The sequence below is a fragment of the Martes martes genome (genome assembly GCF_963455335.1).
Source record: "Martes martes genome assembly, chromosome: 3".
Lineage (NCBI taxonomy): Eukaryota > Metazoa > Chordata > Mammalia > Carnivora > Mustelidae > Martes > Martes martes.
The window spans coordinates 89,421,916-89,439,545 of NC_137890.1; the positions used below are offsets into that span (position 1 = coordinate 89,421,916).

Genomic DNA, 17,630 nt, shown 5'->3' on the forward strand with positions numbered 1-17,630 from the left:
CCTAACTATACATGTCACTGAGAGTGAAATGCATGACCTTTCTGGGACATCCAAGTCTCATTCACAAAATCATTGTATGACAAAGGCTAAGTTCAATTTTTTGTGTTTTTTTTTGTTGTTGTTGTTGTTTGTTTGTTTGTTTTTCCTTTTAAGATTTCATTTATTTATTTGAGAGAGAGAGAGAGACAGAAATACTGAGAGTGAGCACAAGTGGAGAGGAGAGGGAGAAGCTGAGCAGGGAGCCTAACATGGAGCTTGATCCCAGGACTCTGGGATCATGATCTGAGCTGAAGGCAGACATTTAACCAGGTACCCAGGTAACCAGGTGCCCCAAAGCTCACCTTTCTTACCTCACAAAATATACCACAATTTTGGGAGTAGAGAAACATTATTTTTGACAGGGGACGTGGCCCTGCATACCCTCAATGAAGGCCATTTACCATGTTTTCAAAAGAAGACTCTTGGGTTGATGATTTCCTTGAAGACAGTGAGGAAAAGGATTGACCTCAGCTGTTCTTCAGGAACTCATATAAAGGACTAGAAGGGATTTTACTAATTTTACACCAAGTCTCTCCTTTAGCAGAACAAGACAATGAGGTCTAACAGAACAAGAGTTACTCACATTCCTCATTTATGTAAGCCACAGTCCAGAATGCCAAAGCCTGAGTTCAAGCTCTTTGCCCAGGCTCACTTTTCAGTGGGGAATTAGCACTTTGAGAAATGTCACAGTAGCAAAAGCAGATTTCAAACTTCAATGACTAAAGCCCCCAGACCTCTTTCTTCCATTTTCATTCCCAGCATCCTCCCATCAGAAAAATAAAAATAATATTGAAGTTTCACATCACATTTAAAGTAGTTATAGTGATGCCAGCTTTTTCTCTCAATTCTTTAATGTTTCACACAAAATTCAAAACATTCCTCCCTGATTCTCCAAAGAAACAGGGCATGTGGTATTCTTTACCTTTATACAGTTCCCTGTTTTCTTAGTAATTCAGATGAGTTTGGACAATATCAATCTCCACTCTCAACAGCTCTCTAAAAGTCTTTAGAATGGCACCCATTTCTGACATTAAAAAATAGAACAGAGTATCTACTGCTCAATGAACAGGTGTGGATGTGAGAGATGGACTAGTCCCTGTGACACATGGCACCTCATGAAATGTAATAAAGAACCGAGAGCTTGAAATGTATAAAGTAGAAAGCCCAGGTGTTTGTTCATTCATTTAAGATTTGCCTATAGAGGGGCGCCTGGGTGGCTCAGTTGGTTGGGCGACTGCCTTCAGCTCAGGTCATGATCCTGGAGTCCCGGGATCGAGTCCCACATCAGGCTCTCTGCTTGCCAGGGAGTCTGCTTCTCCCCCTGTCTCTTTCCTCTCATGCTCTCTCTCTCTCTCTCTCTCTCACTCAAATAAATGAATAAAATCTTTAAAAAAAAAAAAAAGATTTGCCTATAGATCTTTTCTGATTCCTGGAAAGAAAAATGGAAAGTCTCACTGTGCAGAAGGACACCTTGAAGGTATTCTCTCTTCCAGGGCAGCCCCACAATTTCCATGTGGGGTTTGGAGCATGTGGTGATCAGAATGGGAAAGGCTGCATAATACAGGGCAAAGTTTTTGGAAGCAGATAGACACTCAGTAGTACTTCATGTTGCTTTGTACCCTTAGTCCTTTGATGATAATCTTACTAAGGAACTGGCACTAAGCTTTATGTCTTGTATACTTAATGAATACTGGCGTGTGTGTGTGTGTGTGTGTGTGTGTGTGATGTAGATATGGGTTATTTATTTTATAAGATTATGCAGGCAAACTCAGCTAAAATGTATAAGAGGTCTTAAAGACAACAGATTCACCATCTTGGGTAAATCCCACATAACCCAAGAATCTCTCAATGGAGCCACCAAATAAAATGTTCTGGGAAGAATTAACTTAAAAGCTACTTACTTTAATAGCATTTTGAACATACATCTGTAAATCATTTTTCTAAAGTTTCCTCACATTTGAATTACAATATAAAATATGAATATGGGTGGCATTAAGTTCCAGTAGAACTTAATGACCATGAACTTGGGAATCCAAAAGAAAGACCAGAGGTTGAATACCATCTTGGTCACTTTAATTTGGTTCCCAATTTCATCCTGTGCATGTTGGTAAAAGAATAAACATGAGGCCCCGACACAATGCCTGACCTGCGAGAGATCTACAAGATTGGCGATTCTACTCTCTTGTCAGTTACAGTGAAAAGATGTCCTCAACTTTCCTTCATCTCCACATGTATAAGACTTTCAAGAAAGGAGATAACAAAAACAAAAAGTAAATATATATATTATTTATATATATATATAAATAATATATATATTATATATATATATATATATATATATATGGGAAGGGTTATATTGTTGTCTTTCATCTTCTGGAAACTTCATCTCCTAGAAGAACTGAATTCAGATGCTATCTACTTTGAGGATGCATCTAGTTTGCACTTCTGTCCTTGACCTCCAAAGCAAAAAGCCATGCGCTCTGTACGAAGCTCTGGAAACAGGAATGGATGTGCTAGGCATCCCTGCACTTCCATTTCCATGGGGGTTACTTTCTCTTTTAGACCCAAGATGTCAGAAACACCTGAATTAATCTTTAAATATCTGGAATCCCTGTCCCACTAACAAAATGCAGTGTGCTATACTGTCTATGTTCTGTGATGTACTATGTGTCGTGGGTAACCCCACTGGGCTTCAAACATCAACAGGACAATGGCCATTACATCCTACTTACTCATTTGGGGCTGTCATTCCTTAGAAAGCCACAATGATCTCAAGTACTTTGAAAATAAGTTTCCTCAGAAATGTAAGGAACAAGAAAACTTTCTGTGTTTGACTTTCTGTTGGCTTGTTGTTGTTTTGCTTGTCTCCCCGGCCCTCCCCAGGTAGAAAAATTTCAGCAGACACAAAGCATAGCTCCATTTCAAAGAAAAAAATGAGAGAGGTCTGAATTTTCCAAAATTCAAAAATTATTATTGGGGAAAGAATAAAGCAAGAGTTTTCTGAGACAGACTTCAGGAATTCAGTCAGCACATTTTTTTTTTTTTTTAATTATTTGACAGAGGGAGAGAGAGATCACAAGTAGGCAGAGAGGCAGACAGAGAGAGAGGGGGAAGCAGGTTCCCTGCTGAGCAGAGAGCCCAATGCGGGGCTCGATCCCAGGACCCTGAGATCATGACCTGAGCCAAAAGCAGAGGCTTAACCCACTGAGCCACCCAGGTGCCCTCAGTCAGCACATTTTTAAAACTTCCTTTTACTTGTTTCATTTTTTGAGAGACAGGTCTGAAATAAGAGATGATTTTTCCCCCTTCCTGTAGCTAGGTAATGCGGCAGCTTTTACCAGCCTCTCTCAGTCGTAAATGTGTTTTAATGGACTGACATGTGCTTAATAATACAGATAGCACCTGGATGCTTTAGAACAAAGTGCCACCAGGGCCTAGCCTATGTTAAAACTGCATTATTGACCTAAGGCCTACAAATCTCTATACTCAAACATCTTGCTGATTAGAGAGAAACAGCCTAGTACCAGGTTACATTTTTCTTCTTCAAATAGAGAGGACTGAGGTCTAAGTTTTATAGCTCTGAACATGAAGAATATTATGTTTCTAAGTGATTAACTCACCTCCATTACTAGAAATTTTATAAATTTTGTAAAATTCTGTCTCTGCACAAATTGACTCAGATTTAATGACTCTGTGGAGTGAGGCCCCTTCTAGCTATAGGTCTTGAGAGTCAGTATGTGAGGGAAAGGAATCTGCTGAATACTTCTCAACATTGTGCTTAGGATTTTAGATACATTGTTTCATTTAGTCACTATAGTGCAGTCTCCTGATTAAAGAACTCTTTTTTTTCCTTCCTATCTCACATCTTAGGCAAACTCTGAGATAGTTCCTGATGATCCGTGACTCCTAATGTCCGCATGTTTGTATAATGCCCTTTGCTTGAGCAGGGCCGAGATTTATTTACTTGTTTCTACTACTGAACAGAGCATGGTAAAAGGGATGGGATGCCACTCCTGGTGTCAGGTTATAAAAGGACTATGGTTTTCACCGTGAGTGTTCTTTGTCTTTCTTGAATCACTCATTTTGGGATAAAGGTACTATAATTTCATGAGGCACCCTTCTGGAGAGGCCTTGGAATAGGCTTGGAAGTGGATCTTCTGAGGCTGCCCAATAGCCATATGAGTTAGCTTGGAAGCAGATTTACCCAGAGCTGGACTTTGAGATAATGGTAGCCCCCACCAACAACTTAATTGAAGCCAGAATTACGCAGCCAAGGTGCTTCTGGATTCCTGATTCTTGTGAATTAGGACACAATAAACATTTTCAACCCCTATATTTTGCTATAGTTTGTTACACAACCATAGATAACAAATACACTCTCACTTACATATGGGACAAAGTTAAGAAGTTTATTCAGAGCCATAGAACATTAAGGAAAAGAGGTATTTTTTTGAACCTAAGTTCCAGACCTAGGCTCTCCTATTTTTGTTCACTAAGTGGCATATGAGGTGTTCCCACAATCTGACCTGATCTTGGGTATTAATTCATGCCCTTTACTATTTAAATCAATTTTCTCTAATTTATTTGGATAACAGAACTCACAGTTCAGTTGGGAGAAGGAAGACATTTAAGACAAAAATGTGATGTAGTGTAATCCAGGATGGATATTGGCCCAGGATGTCCAGAGGAGGGGCATTTACTCAGACTGTAGAACCATGAAGGCTTTTCAAATGATTTGTTTACTTAAGAACATGCCTCTGCCCCTAATATAGTGCCTGTCACATTATAGCCTCAATAAGTACTTGTTGACTAAGTACTGCTTCTACAAAGACAGGAGACATTGGTAAGGTAACAAACAGAAAAGGAAAGAGAAAGTTCTATCGTCCCATGTTACAAAAATATCACATGGAAGAGTCAGAGTTTTGAAATACATGACTTCTTCATAAATCTGTTCTGCAGTATTGCTACATATTAGAATCTGTAGATTGCCATAAAAGTCTTTCCAAAATTAGTTATTCCGGGGCCAATTTTAAAAAGTTTTGCCATACCTAGAGGCCATATGCATCAGTATTTAATCGCTATCTTAAAAATGTACTTTAAATACATTTTTTAATTTAACTATTTTTATTTATTTACTTGAGAGTGAGAGAGCATGAGGAGGGGGAGGTACAGAGCAAGAAAGAAAAGCAGATTCCCTGCTGAGTAGGGAGCCTGATGCAGGGCTCTATCCCAGGACCCCAGGATGATGACCTGAGCCAAAGGCAGACATTTAGCCTACAGAGCCACCCAGGTGTCCCTAAAAAGTATTTCATTAAACTCAGTAACTTTCACTTGAAATAAAATTTGGTGGCTATAAAAGCTCCGTGGTAATGTGTGTGATATACAGGAAAACTACAGACTTGCAACCAGGGAAATTCAGGATGAAATGTGGTTCCAACAGGTATTAACATGTGATTTTTTAAGTTGCTTAGCTTCCATGACTCTTCACTTCCTTGTCTATAAAGTACATATAAAAAACCTTCCTAGAACGAGCATCATGAAGAGCCCATATAATATATGCCATGTCTGTCTAGACCTAGCAAACTGTTCAGTAAGTGGTCTATATTATTTATATTTAGGTAGGAATTCATATTCCTGCTTCTCAAACAAGTCTGCTGAGGAATAAGGAAATTAAGAGACTTGTCAAAGTTTCAATAGATACGTCGGAATTTAGGGGTATTTTGTTGTTATTGTTCATTTAGTTTTGTTTTTTGGGGGGAAAAAGTTGCTTTGGGGCACCTGGGTAGTCAGTCATGTCTTTCTTCTGCTCAGGTCACGATCTCAGGGTACTGGGAAGTAGCCACACACTGAGTTAGGCTCCCTGTTCAACGAGGAGACTGCTTCTCCCTCTGTCCCTCCCCTCTGCTCCCCTCCCACAAATAAATAAATAAAATATATATTAATTTAACTCTGTGTGTATGTTAACCATACATACGGTAGCCTCCCCAGACTTAGAATAAATTAGTGACTACTGACAGCTGGATTCTGCATGTTTTAGTCAGAACCTCAAAAGTGTGTTGATCTGGCTGAACAAGAAGCCGACCTAGCAATTGTCAGAAGACGGTACCTGTGAGGATTTCAGCTGTGCGTTCGGTCATCTTCTGAATCACGAGTCTCACGGTTCCACCCTCCAGGCTTAGCAGCAGGGTCCCCGAGCCCTCAGACAGCTCTGTGGACAGAAGCAGACCATCCTTGTTCCATGTTCGAAACTGGAAACTCACTGAGAGCCCATCAATTTGGGGGGTGCCGGGCAGCAGCAAATAACTGCTTCTGGAGTTGACAAATGTGATAGGAACAATTTGTGGTTCGGAGCAGGAAAAAGTGACATTGCCCTGGAAAACAATAAAAATCAAACATATAAAAGCCATTTTTTATTCTGCAATCCGACAGCTGATATAAACAACTACCTGTAGCTGACCTTAATTTCAGGATCATTCTACATTCAGCCGCAAGACCTTAAAGGAAAAGAAAATGTCAGCTTTGTTCAGATATACCTGTGAGATTGTTTCCATTCCTGTTTTGCAGATCACACTGTTACCCACGAGAAGGCCATCGAAGACCCCAGTTGGGGTGGGGGGGCGGGATGGGAAGCATCAGCATTTTCTAAGGAAGCAGGTATGAAAACAAGTACATTCATCCATTGAATAAATATGTACCATGAACCAACTATGGACCAAGCAGGAGTAAACTTTCAAGACATACACATGAAAAAAACTTTGTTTTGATGTGTGGAAGGTGCTACAAGAGAGATAGACACAATCTCCCAAGGGGACCCTGGTAGAAGAAATAACGAAACAAGTAAAGGTTTCACAGGGGAGGTGATGCTTTCCTGTAAGGATGTGGGGAAGGAGAGGAAGGAGTGTGCCTGGCTAGGCTTTTCAGCAAGTAGCACATTCTGCGCAAAGAATTGGAGAAATTGGCAAATGGCATTCCTGGGAATTATAGGGAACTGGTCATTTCTGAATATTAAGTGCAACAGGGAAGGCCAGGGGCCATGAAAGAGGTGAGGCCAGAAAGATGAGTAGAGGCAGAGTTTAAAAGCCCCATTATGTTTGTTATGTTTGTTAATCCGAGCTTAGAAACAATAAAACGACATTGGTGGGATTTAAGCTATGAAGATGATTTTCAATAGCATGAGGAGTGGGTATTGTGGTGGGGAGGGGCAAATGGGAAGCCTAGAGGTGGGGAATATTAACTGTGCATCAACTAGAATCCGGGAGATAAAGAAGAATATTATTCTTTGAGTAAGTGAGGGGAAACTGGTCCAAGTTTTGCGGGGGTGGGGGTGGGGTGGGTGGGGGGACACCCTGGCTTGACTGCTGCCTGCATTCAAAATTTCCACTAAGGTGTCCAGATAGGGACAGTTGGTTAAGCATCTGACTTCTGCTCAGGTCATGATCTCAGGGTCCTGGGATGGAGTCCCAAGTTATCTGGCTCGCCTCTTAGCAGGAAGTCTTCTTCTCCCTCTCCCTCAGCCCTTCATCCCACTCCTGCTAGCTCTCTTTCTCTCTCTCAAATAAATAAACAATATCTTTAAAAAAAAAAAAGTTCTGGTGGACTTCTTTTCAAGAAGGAAGTATCTTCACTAATGGCAAATGATTGAGGAAGAGCTGTCTTTCAGAAGAGGGAAAATCACAAATGCTCCTACAGCAAAATCCAGAGATAGCAGTAACCATTTTTCCTCTTTTTCTTTTTCTCAGAAGAGACATAAATTTGCCAGAGCAAAGCTGTACCCCAAGTTTGAGGCTGTGCAGAAGGTGGAATGTTTGGAGGCAGTGATGGGATTCTGGGCAGAAGAATAGGAAGTAATAAAAAAGCCCCACTCCCCCATTGATTTAAAATCCAATGTTTAGCTCAACCCAGTGTTCTCTCGGTGTTCTCTGGATCAATAGCCGTGGAAGGTAGGGGTCTACAGAAACTGAGATTCTCCCCCTATCTGAGCAGTTCACTCACATCTGACAGATCTGGGAGACACCTTCCTCAGACTTGCTCCATCCACTGAATGTCTAATGGAGTTCAGGTACATGTAAAACAGACAAGGGCCCTCAGCATCCCTTGAAAGACATTCAAGTGTCCTGGCTAGATTCTGGTGGCAAGAAATTCAGATTGATGTCTCAGGGATTCTCCCTGGTTAAGGTAAAGCCATGTGTGGTGATCAACACTTTTTGTCATTGGGGAGTAGGACAACATTGAAATGCATTGGGGTGTCGCTGGTTCACTGCAGGTCATACTCTTCCAGTCCATTCTCCACATCCCTTCATACTATCCTCTACTATCCTTCCCTGCACCAGCTGCCTGAGCTGTCCAAACTTCCCTGTTTGTTCGAACACACCCCTGCCATGTTCTCTCATGGCAAGTGCAAGGACAAATGAGTAGGAGAGAAGAGAAAGGAGTAGATGGGAAAAGCTTTCCACACCAAATCTGACCCAGTTCTCCTGGCAAGTGAATGTTTCCAGCTCAGCTCCCCATCACACAGCTGCTGTGCTGCCATTTCTGCTTCTAATCCCATCTCAGCTACATTTGCTGTTTGCAAAAATGTCACAGTGTTGAGAAACATCGATATCCACCCCACCCCCAACTCCCCAATAGACAGAAAGAAAAAAAAATAGTTAAATGCAAAAATGTTACTTTTGAATCAGCACAATTATTTAATCTTTCTCAATAATACCATTTTTGATTCCAGTTTCCTTCTCAAGGCAACATTTGAGGGAGTCCCTACCCTGATTTAGAAACAGGGTGCAAGAAGACAATTTACTTTAGGACAGTGTCAAAACAGAAAATGGCAAAAAGACTATATTCCCCTTCAATCTATTAATTCAACTTTCATTCCATCTCCCCCACCCCCACTGTCTGCCTGCACCCCCACTTGACCCTGCCTGCCAAGAAGGAAGCTCCGTTTCTCAGACCCCCTATTACACCGCACATTTCATTCATAAAGACTTTAACACTGGGATTCCTGGTTGGCTCAGTTGTTAAGTGGCCGCCTTTGGCTCAGGTCGTGATCCCAGGGTCCTGGGATCGAGCTCAGCAGGAAGCCTACTTCTCCCTCTACCGCTCCCCTTGCTTATGTTCCCTCTTTTGTTATCTCTCTGTCAAATAAATAAATATTTTTTTTAAAAAAAGACTTCAACATTTATTAAAGATTTCTCAAGCATTGAGAACAATGTTCTAAGCACAGGAGTTATAAATAAGTTGTAAATGTGATTGAAATCCTTCGCAATCATCCTTAAATGTGCATTTTGACTATAATAGGTACAAAGCATGTCATGACACAGGAGCGCACCATGGTCAAATCTTCAACATGAATCAATCAACGCTGGCCCAATAGATGAAATGAAGAAGTCAGTATCACTGCCATGGGTCCCTTTCTCTCCTCCATAAATTACAAGACCTGCAGGGTCTTTCACTGTTCAAAAAGGAGGTCACTCTACATTGAAGAGGCTAAATCCTTAGTACCTGATGTGTTTCTCCTGACAGCTCCACCAGGCCCTGGTTGGATAGTGACCTTCTACCGTGTGACTGAGGCTGCCAGTCAAGACTGAGGTAGGGCCTACCCAAGGCACAAGTACCTGAAACACCTGGTGGGGACCTCCCTTTGTACCTAGGATGGCAATTCTTAGTGCCCTGAGCTTTCATGTATCCTTTTCATGTGCATACATGACCATCCTCTAAAAGGCAGGGTACACAAAAGTGCTGGCCCCAAGTTAGAGCAACCATCTCTCCATTAGGGACCCCCAAACAATATCGATATGCCTTTTCAAGGATCCACCATGGCTTTTCTTTACGACGCTTAAGACACAGAACTTCCCATCCCACCTTTCTCAGACAAGAAGTGATCATTCCAGATGGACCACAGAACTTTGAAATCCTAAAGATCTATTCATAGACCATCTTAGAGAGATTGTCCATATCTGTGTAAAAACGTTATTCTGGATCATAAATAACAAAAGCTGATACTGTCACCTGTCATGAGAAGCTTGACGGCCTCCTCCCCGTGTTCAGGACTTGAAACCCAAGAACTATATTTGTGTCAGAGTAAGAAGCAAACCCTTTTCATTGATTCATCCTCCCCAAGGAAGCCCTCTTTCCAAAGGGCAGAGAAAAACCCCTACCTCACTAATAGATATGAAGGAGCAGTACCTTGTCTTAGACAAAGGAAGCCTATCCTAATCTGGACGGTTACAAAAAGCTGCCTTAGGGAGGTGACAATAGCATTGAGATTTTACAGAGGCACAGGAGTGGCTATGTGGAGAATAGGAAACTGTGTTATCTGAGCATAGAGGGAAAGCATATGCTACAAGGCTAGAGGCAGGAAAGTGTGTGGCAGATATAGTCAGGGACTCAACAGAAGGTCAGCTGACTAGAGTTCAAAAGCCAGTATATCAGAAGGCAAGAGGAAGTCGAAAGGACAGAAGGAAGGGCAATCCTGTAAGCTTTTAGACCATGTTGAGGCACTAGAACTTGATGCTGTGGAAAAGAAAGAGAATGGGAATGTGGGAAGGGGGATTGATGTAGAGGCTAGGATACACAGTCAAGTGGTGCTTCACATACTTCCCTTAGGGGGCTGTCCTTAAAGAGTAGAATGTATTGTATATGGAGATGAGTGGCCAAGGGCCACACCTCAGGTAGCTGTTGCAGTTAGTAGACCATAGCAGCTGAGGGCTTATGGAGGGTTCTATCTAGAATGGCAAAGGGGGAGAGGGAGAAAAGCAAACAGATATTTTGCAGGTAAAAGTGATAGGAGGTCCCCTGCATGGTGAAGGGACAGGGAGATCAAGCGTAGCTCCCACTCTCCTCTGCTTGAACAAGGGACTTCAGCAGACCTGGAAGGGACAGATTTCTTTCATGTTAAATTTCTCTCCAACGCCCCACCTGATTTACTTCATGTCAAAGGGGAATGAAAGACAGTGGGCTGTTCAACTTAGGCGGAAATGGATTCTCATCATAAATATTTACTGGAAAACTCGTGTATTTTGTATGATCCTTATTTTTAGCTACTGTAATTTGGAGGATAAAAGTAGGGAGTTGAATTGGGATCAAATGAGCATACATGCAATAAGACCAACATTGATCACAATGGCTGTTTTTCTGCTTTCCCAGGTCTTTCAGTTTTGGGGTGATCTGAGGCAAGTCACTTCCAGAGTTGTAGTTTCCTGTTTTGTAACCTGAAACCATTGGACTAGATAGTTCTGAGGCCACCACTGCTTCTGCATTTCTAGGGTATCTGAGACTAAGCACCCACATTTTTATCATCTGTCTCCTCTTTGAAGTAGGGGATGGGCATCATTTGAACCATTCATATTGTTGGCATGAGAAGAGTAACCAAGTATTTACATTTTAAAATACATTTTAAAAGATTTCTTTATAATGATTCAGGACATAATGAAGAAGACTTGGGCCTCTCTCTTATCAATTCTTTTCTAACTATAGGGAGCAGAGCCAAGGGTCTCCATAAATGATGATATATATTTAAAATATAGTAAAGAGAAAATGATATTGTTTCACATTTTAAAAAAAGAGGTCCAACTTTTATAAACATAATTAGCAGGGAATAACAACCAATTGACTGAATATTCTTCTCTCTACCCACTCTCTAAAAAAAGCATCTGTAATCACTTTACAGAGACTATAACATTGAACTGAACCAGGATTTACAGTGTTTAACAATTTCTTGGAGATAATAAAATAGGTGAAATTACATGTAATCTGCTTAGCTTGGTGCTGGTCCAAGGACCATGCAATGAAAATTGGAAGAAAACAATAAGAGAGAACACAGGTTCTGAGCAGCAGCCTCCTTCCAAATAAATCCAAGTCATTCTGCCACCAGATCAGAAATTTGTCAAATGATGATTGTATTCTAAACAAAATCCATCCAACAAAAAGCTTTCTTCCATGGTGGAGGGGCTCGTCCAAAAGGAGATCCTGTAGTAATAGTATAATTACCATGGTCTCCTGATGACTTGTGAGTGAGGAGTATCTGACAGAGAGAAGTCTGGACACTTAAGTCTTTGCCATGTGATCACAGAATGAATCAGATGAATGGTCACAAACACGACTTATTTTTCTTACAGAGGGACAAAATTCAGAAGATGCTGTTCTGCTTATGGACACAGTGGAGGAAACACCATCATGGTCTAAATGTGAGTGTGTAATGGAGGGAACAGCCCAAAATGCATTGAACGATGAACTCATGGTCTCTGGTGTGTCCCATGTTTGCTAAACACGTAACTGATTGTCATTTTTTCATTGGTCACAGGAGATGCTAGCCAGGCCTCAGAGAGCACAAGGCAAAAATGCCCTCATTTGCCAAACTAGAACAAGGAGCTAACAAAACTGAGAAGAAAGACATTCGCGAATGGCTTAATTTGTGCCTACTTCACAGCTGTAGGACTGAACATAACCCTTTGCTGATTTTAGAGGAGGTCATGGATGTACATGAGACAGTTTAGACTGTAGCAGCAGAAGTTAACTGTGCCTGCATTTTCAACCTAGGCGTTACCTTTGCCTTATCTCTCTGCTAAGGGATCCACTTTATTTCAAGATTGTTCTTACTTGTGCTGGCTTCACAGACTGCAGGTTATGAGTAAAGGGGCCATCAGGGATGAATTGTTCATGGGCATTCGCCACGTGTGGGCATTTTTCTCCAGTCAAACTTTGACCAGTGATGATAGGCACCACCTTTTTCTAGTTACCTTGGTTTGGCAAGTGCATTCATTCCCAACGCATTTCACTCTCAAAGATATCTATTCCTGCCTGTGATAGTGATTCAAGCCATTTAACTATTTTGTGGAAGGCACCAGGAAGTTGTCCTCTGTTTTAAATGATAGTCTTAAAGACGTGATAGATAAAAGGCAGGTGAGGAGCCTGCAAGGTCAATGTCCTCTAACTTATTCTCAGTCATGTGGTTTGCCATGACTTCCTGCCTCTTTTCTAGGGCTTCATTTCACCCACCAAATGCTTACCTGATAGTAAGACCCTGGCCTGCTTAGAGCTGACTGGGTAGAGGAGGACAGAGGTAAAACAGTTGCCAGATCCTGGTCTGGGACCTACTAGCCACCCACTGGCACAGCAGAACATGCAACGGAACTGAGGCAGTTGGGATGCTGTGGCCTTGAAACTTGGCAGATAATTGGATTGGTTCCCCAGGGGTGAGGGAAGGAGGTGCCCCAGGGCACGCACATGTATTTTCACAGTTCACGTTCCCAAAAAGGGGCAAGCCCACACCTTCACTGAGTCTCTGTTGTGGGGATAGGGTGGCTGTGGGGATTGGCTTTAGCCAATTTCATCCAGAAATCCATATACCAGATCTGGGACCCAAGGCCTCTAGCCCTGGAGACACCTAGTTGTCACTCATCTGAGAGAACACCTCTGCCTACCCCGCCAAAAAAAGAGAGGGGAAGACAAAAACAAAAACAAAACAAAACAAAACAAAAGAATCCTATGAGTAAACCAGTATTTATCTGTTGAAAAGAAACTTGAGGTCATCGATCACAGTAGGCTGGGAAGAGAACTTGACCAAAGTTAGGATGAGTCTGAATCTAGCCTGGGGAACAAGGCAGTGGTTAGACAAAGGGGCTGTGTGAGTGGCTGGGACAGATGGAGGACTGGTGGCCCGTCCACTCCCACTGAGACTCCTCAAATACTGTCACAGCCAAGTCCCAGTACCTCCCTTTCTTGGGTCCTCAGTAGAGATGATATGTCAGTAGTGGCTGTCTTTCTGTACCAGAAAACCGATTTTTAAGACCTCAGGGGGATATAGCAGACCCATCTTGAGGTTCTGCTTACCTTGACTCGTTTTAGAGTTTCCTAAATGTGCAGTTCTAAGGGTTATGTTGCTGTGCTGAGCTGTTATTTACAAAGCATTTTCATTGTGGGTGTTTGTTTTGTTTTTAATCATCATCCAGACATCACAACACCCTGGTGAGTAAAAAATAAAGCCAGCAGTGCAAGGCTGAGTTTCAATCAGGAGGCATCAAACAAAGCCAATCAAGCATTTATAAGCTGGGGGAAAATGATCTTGATTCAATCTAATTTGTGGGGAAAGATTTCAAAGTCAGTTCTTGATTTTCCAAATGAGTACAACCATTTCTAATTTGATTTGTCTGAAAACTCCCAGGACTGACTGGCATGCTATCAGCAAATGTAGAGGAAAGGCTGTCTTGTAAGCTAAAGCTATCTTTCTGAGTCACAAACTTGGGAGAAGCAGGGTGCCAAATTAAGGTATTTTTAAGTGTTTAGACAAAGATGGGCTCCTTCATTCTTTTATTTATGTATTTAAACAGATATTTATTAAGCAGTTTCTATAGACCAGGCTCAGTCTTAGTGGCAAGGACACAGCCAAGGAGACAGGTAGGCTCAGAGCTGGTGCACATGGAATTTGCACTGCACAGGGTGAAGGACACAAAAGGTGGCATCACAGGTATGATTAGGTGCCAGGAGGTAGAAGTCTATGTTGACTGGACAGCATGTAACAGGGATTCCTGAAGTACCTTTTGATTTGGATAATAAGTAGGAAGAAGTGGGAGTGGGAATAGGATTGGGGTGGAGGGTGAAAAAGCAAAGGAGGACAGCCACTGGAAAGAAAGCCATGGCGTAGTTTTGGAATTTAAGGAAGACTAGATGTCTGGCATTGGTCTATACAAGTAACACCTTGTTTCTGCTGAAAAAGGCCTTCAAGGATAGAGATCATGGTCCTTCTGTTTCATTTGAGGGATACCAAGGGGAAACATCTTTAATAATGAAGAGAATGTCCCATTTATAACCGAAGAGCCTGGGTACACTGGTAGGTGGTTCCCCACATAGCCTGCTTCTCCAGCTTTCCATGAGCTGGCTACATGTACATATCAGTAAACAGGGACCCACTGAGAGGCACATGCTGGCTTTGGCTTCAGAGACTCTCTTGACTTTCTTCTATTTTTCCCACTTTCCAAGCTCCCAGTTTCAGCTCCTTGGCTATGGAGTCAATGTTAGTTCCATGCCTGTGTGTGCCCATTTCTGGCCCCATATTTCATGCAAAGATGATTGCCCCCACCTGAGTTTCAGGTTTTGCAAACAGTGGTGTATTTCACCTAGAAACAAACCCCAGAGGAGGTCCTTGGGAGCTGGAGAATGAAAGGGAAGGACAAATACACTGAACATTAAACTGATAACCTCTCAGGTTTAAGGCAGAAGATAAAGCTGTAACTACCTTGAACACTCCTTAACTTCTATTTCCAAATATTGCACGAAACTATTTGGAAATATGAATCAAGAAGCTTAAGAATATTAATAGTCCCTTTTGACACTTTACTTTCACTTCTAGAAATCTATATTCAGGAAATAATCTGAAATTAAACCAAGATTTACATACTAAGCAACCATTATTTATAATAATACAAACCTGGCTCTAAAATTAGAATAGTTATGTAAATTATGGTATATTCATATGACATACTATTTTGCCACCACTAATAGCAATTTTTATGGTAAGCATGAAAATTGCTTTTAATATAACATCACATGAAATGAACAGAATACAAATTGCAGGTACAAATCAGATAAAATATACCTATCTATAAATACGTAGGTATAGAACAGAGACCACTTTGCTAAATAGCGGCTCTAACTGGCTTGTGAAATTACGGGGATTTTTATTCATGTAATTGATTTTTTCTCCATTTAAAATTTATTTAAAATGAAAAATTAAAACTTTTATAATGGAAATTTAAATTAAATAGTTTTCCAAGTATCGTTTGAAAGTTTTCATGACAACAATATTGAGAATTAGTAGCTGCTATCAAGGACATTAGTGTGGATTATTGAGAGAAATAAATAATAGCAATTAATCCAAGTAGGGATAGAAGAAGCTGGATATGAAACCCAATGACTACTAGTTTTCAAGTGGTTCCCACAACTGAATAAGATTTGTTCCCTCCATTGCAGTCGTTAATTATGTGTCTACCCCAACAAAGTAGGCAAAGGTGACAAGTCATTATGATAACCAAGTCAAAAGAAAGTGTCATGTGTGAGCGTGTGTGTGTGAGCGTGTGTGTGTGTGTGTGAACATGTATTTACTTTTTCCTTTTAAATAAACTTTCTTGTACAAACTGCATGGCCCACAAACAAAGCAACTTTCTACTCTACAAGCATGTACATTATGCCTTTATAGACTAAATTAACTTCAGTGAGGAACAAATGTTCTTAGCTCTGAAAACATAGTATGGGCTTCTTGTGTCTTAGGAAGAGACTGAAATGTATCAAGTGTGTGTGCAGGGCAAGTACCTCTACCTGCTCTTGAAAATTAAACAAATTTACAGCTCAAAAATGAATGCATGATAAAAAGCAGCTTCTCAATTTTATCAATAATGATTTAGAACGGAGAAGAAACATATCTAATTCTGATTATTATATCTCTAAATAAACATTTTAAAAGTTTTCCTAATAAAAATAGCTTTAAAGAATAGAAGCTAAAACTGTAATACCTATATTTGGGGTGGTGAATATGCTAGATCAACACTGTCTAAGATAAATAGAATGTGAGGCACGTAGGTAATTTCAAATTTTCTGTAGCAGGATATCTGGGTGGCTCAGTTGGTTAAGAGTCTGCCTATAGCATATATCATGATCCCAAGGTCCTGGGGTAGAGCCCTGAGTCAGGTCCTGCTCTGTGGGGAGTCTGCTTCTCCCTCTCACTCTGTCCCCCCTCCATCCCAGCCCCTATCCTTCTCTCTCTCGCTCTATTCTTTCTTAAGTAAATAAATAAAATCTTTACACATAAATAAATATATAAATAAAGTTTTCTGTAACTATATTAAAAGGAAAGAAGTAAAATGAAAGAGATTAACTTAATTAACTTAATTTTAATTTGAATATTGGGCACTTACATTATTTAATATTATTATTATTTAAACAAATATTATTTAAACATGTAATCAATACTAAAATTATTGAGGTGCGTCTTTTATTTACTCTTTCCAGCACATCTCAATTTGATCTAGCCAAATTTCAAATGCTCAATAGCATCACATGGCTAGTGGCTACCATATTGGATTGCACAAGTCCAAAGTGTCCTTATAATAGTGATGGTAGACCTTGACACCAAAGTAAAAACTGTAACACTTTTTACATGAGAATTCTCATATATTGACCTTTATTGTTCAAAGAGACTTGGGTAAAGATCCCTAGCTTACTTACTGAAAATCCATTCTCCTTGCCTTTCTCGTAGTGGAACTCCAATTTATTTGAGGTAGCACTATGTTCAAGTGGGTGGCTACATGTCCCCAGTCCCCCTGCAGATCTGTATGCTCAGGTAACTTAGTCTGGTTTATGAGGCATGGCAGGGCGGAAGCATTGTAAGCATTGGTTGGGACTTCCTGGAAGCCTAAAGAGGTGCTGACTTAGCTGGCAGGAATACTCCTTTTGCCCCCCCCCTCCCCCACTGAAGCTTTGCATGTAGATATGATACCTCAAGTTCCAGAAGCTTGCTGGGACTCTTAGGATAGAAGCCACAGGGTAAGAATGGTTTCCTTGAAAGGTGAAATAGTCTGAGTCTCTAACTACTTCCTGGGGCTTCT

At 40.9% G+C, this 17,630-nt stretch overlaps 1 protein-coding gene across 1 annotated transcript in view; it reads right to left on the reverse strand.

The window, feature by feature from the left end:
• Window positions 1-17,630, reverse strand: part of CNTNAP5 (contactin associated protein family member 5) — an 811,336-nt gene that overhangs the window by 374,327 nt on the left and 419,379 nt on the right. The window contains exon 8 of the mRNA XM_080798228.1: window positions 6,146-6,410. Within this exon, the coding sequence (XP_080654354.1) occupies window positions 6,146-6,410 (265 nt within the window). The remainder of the gene's footprint in view (window positions 1-6,145; window positions 6,411-17,630) is intronic.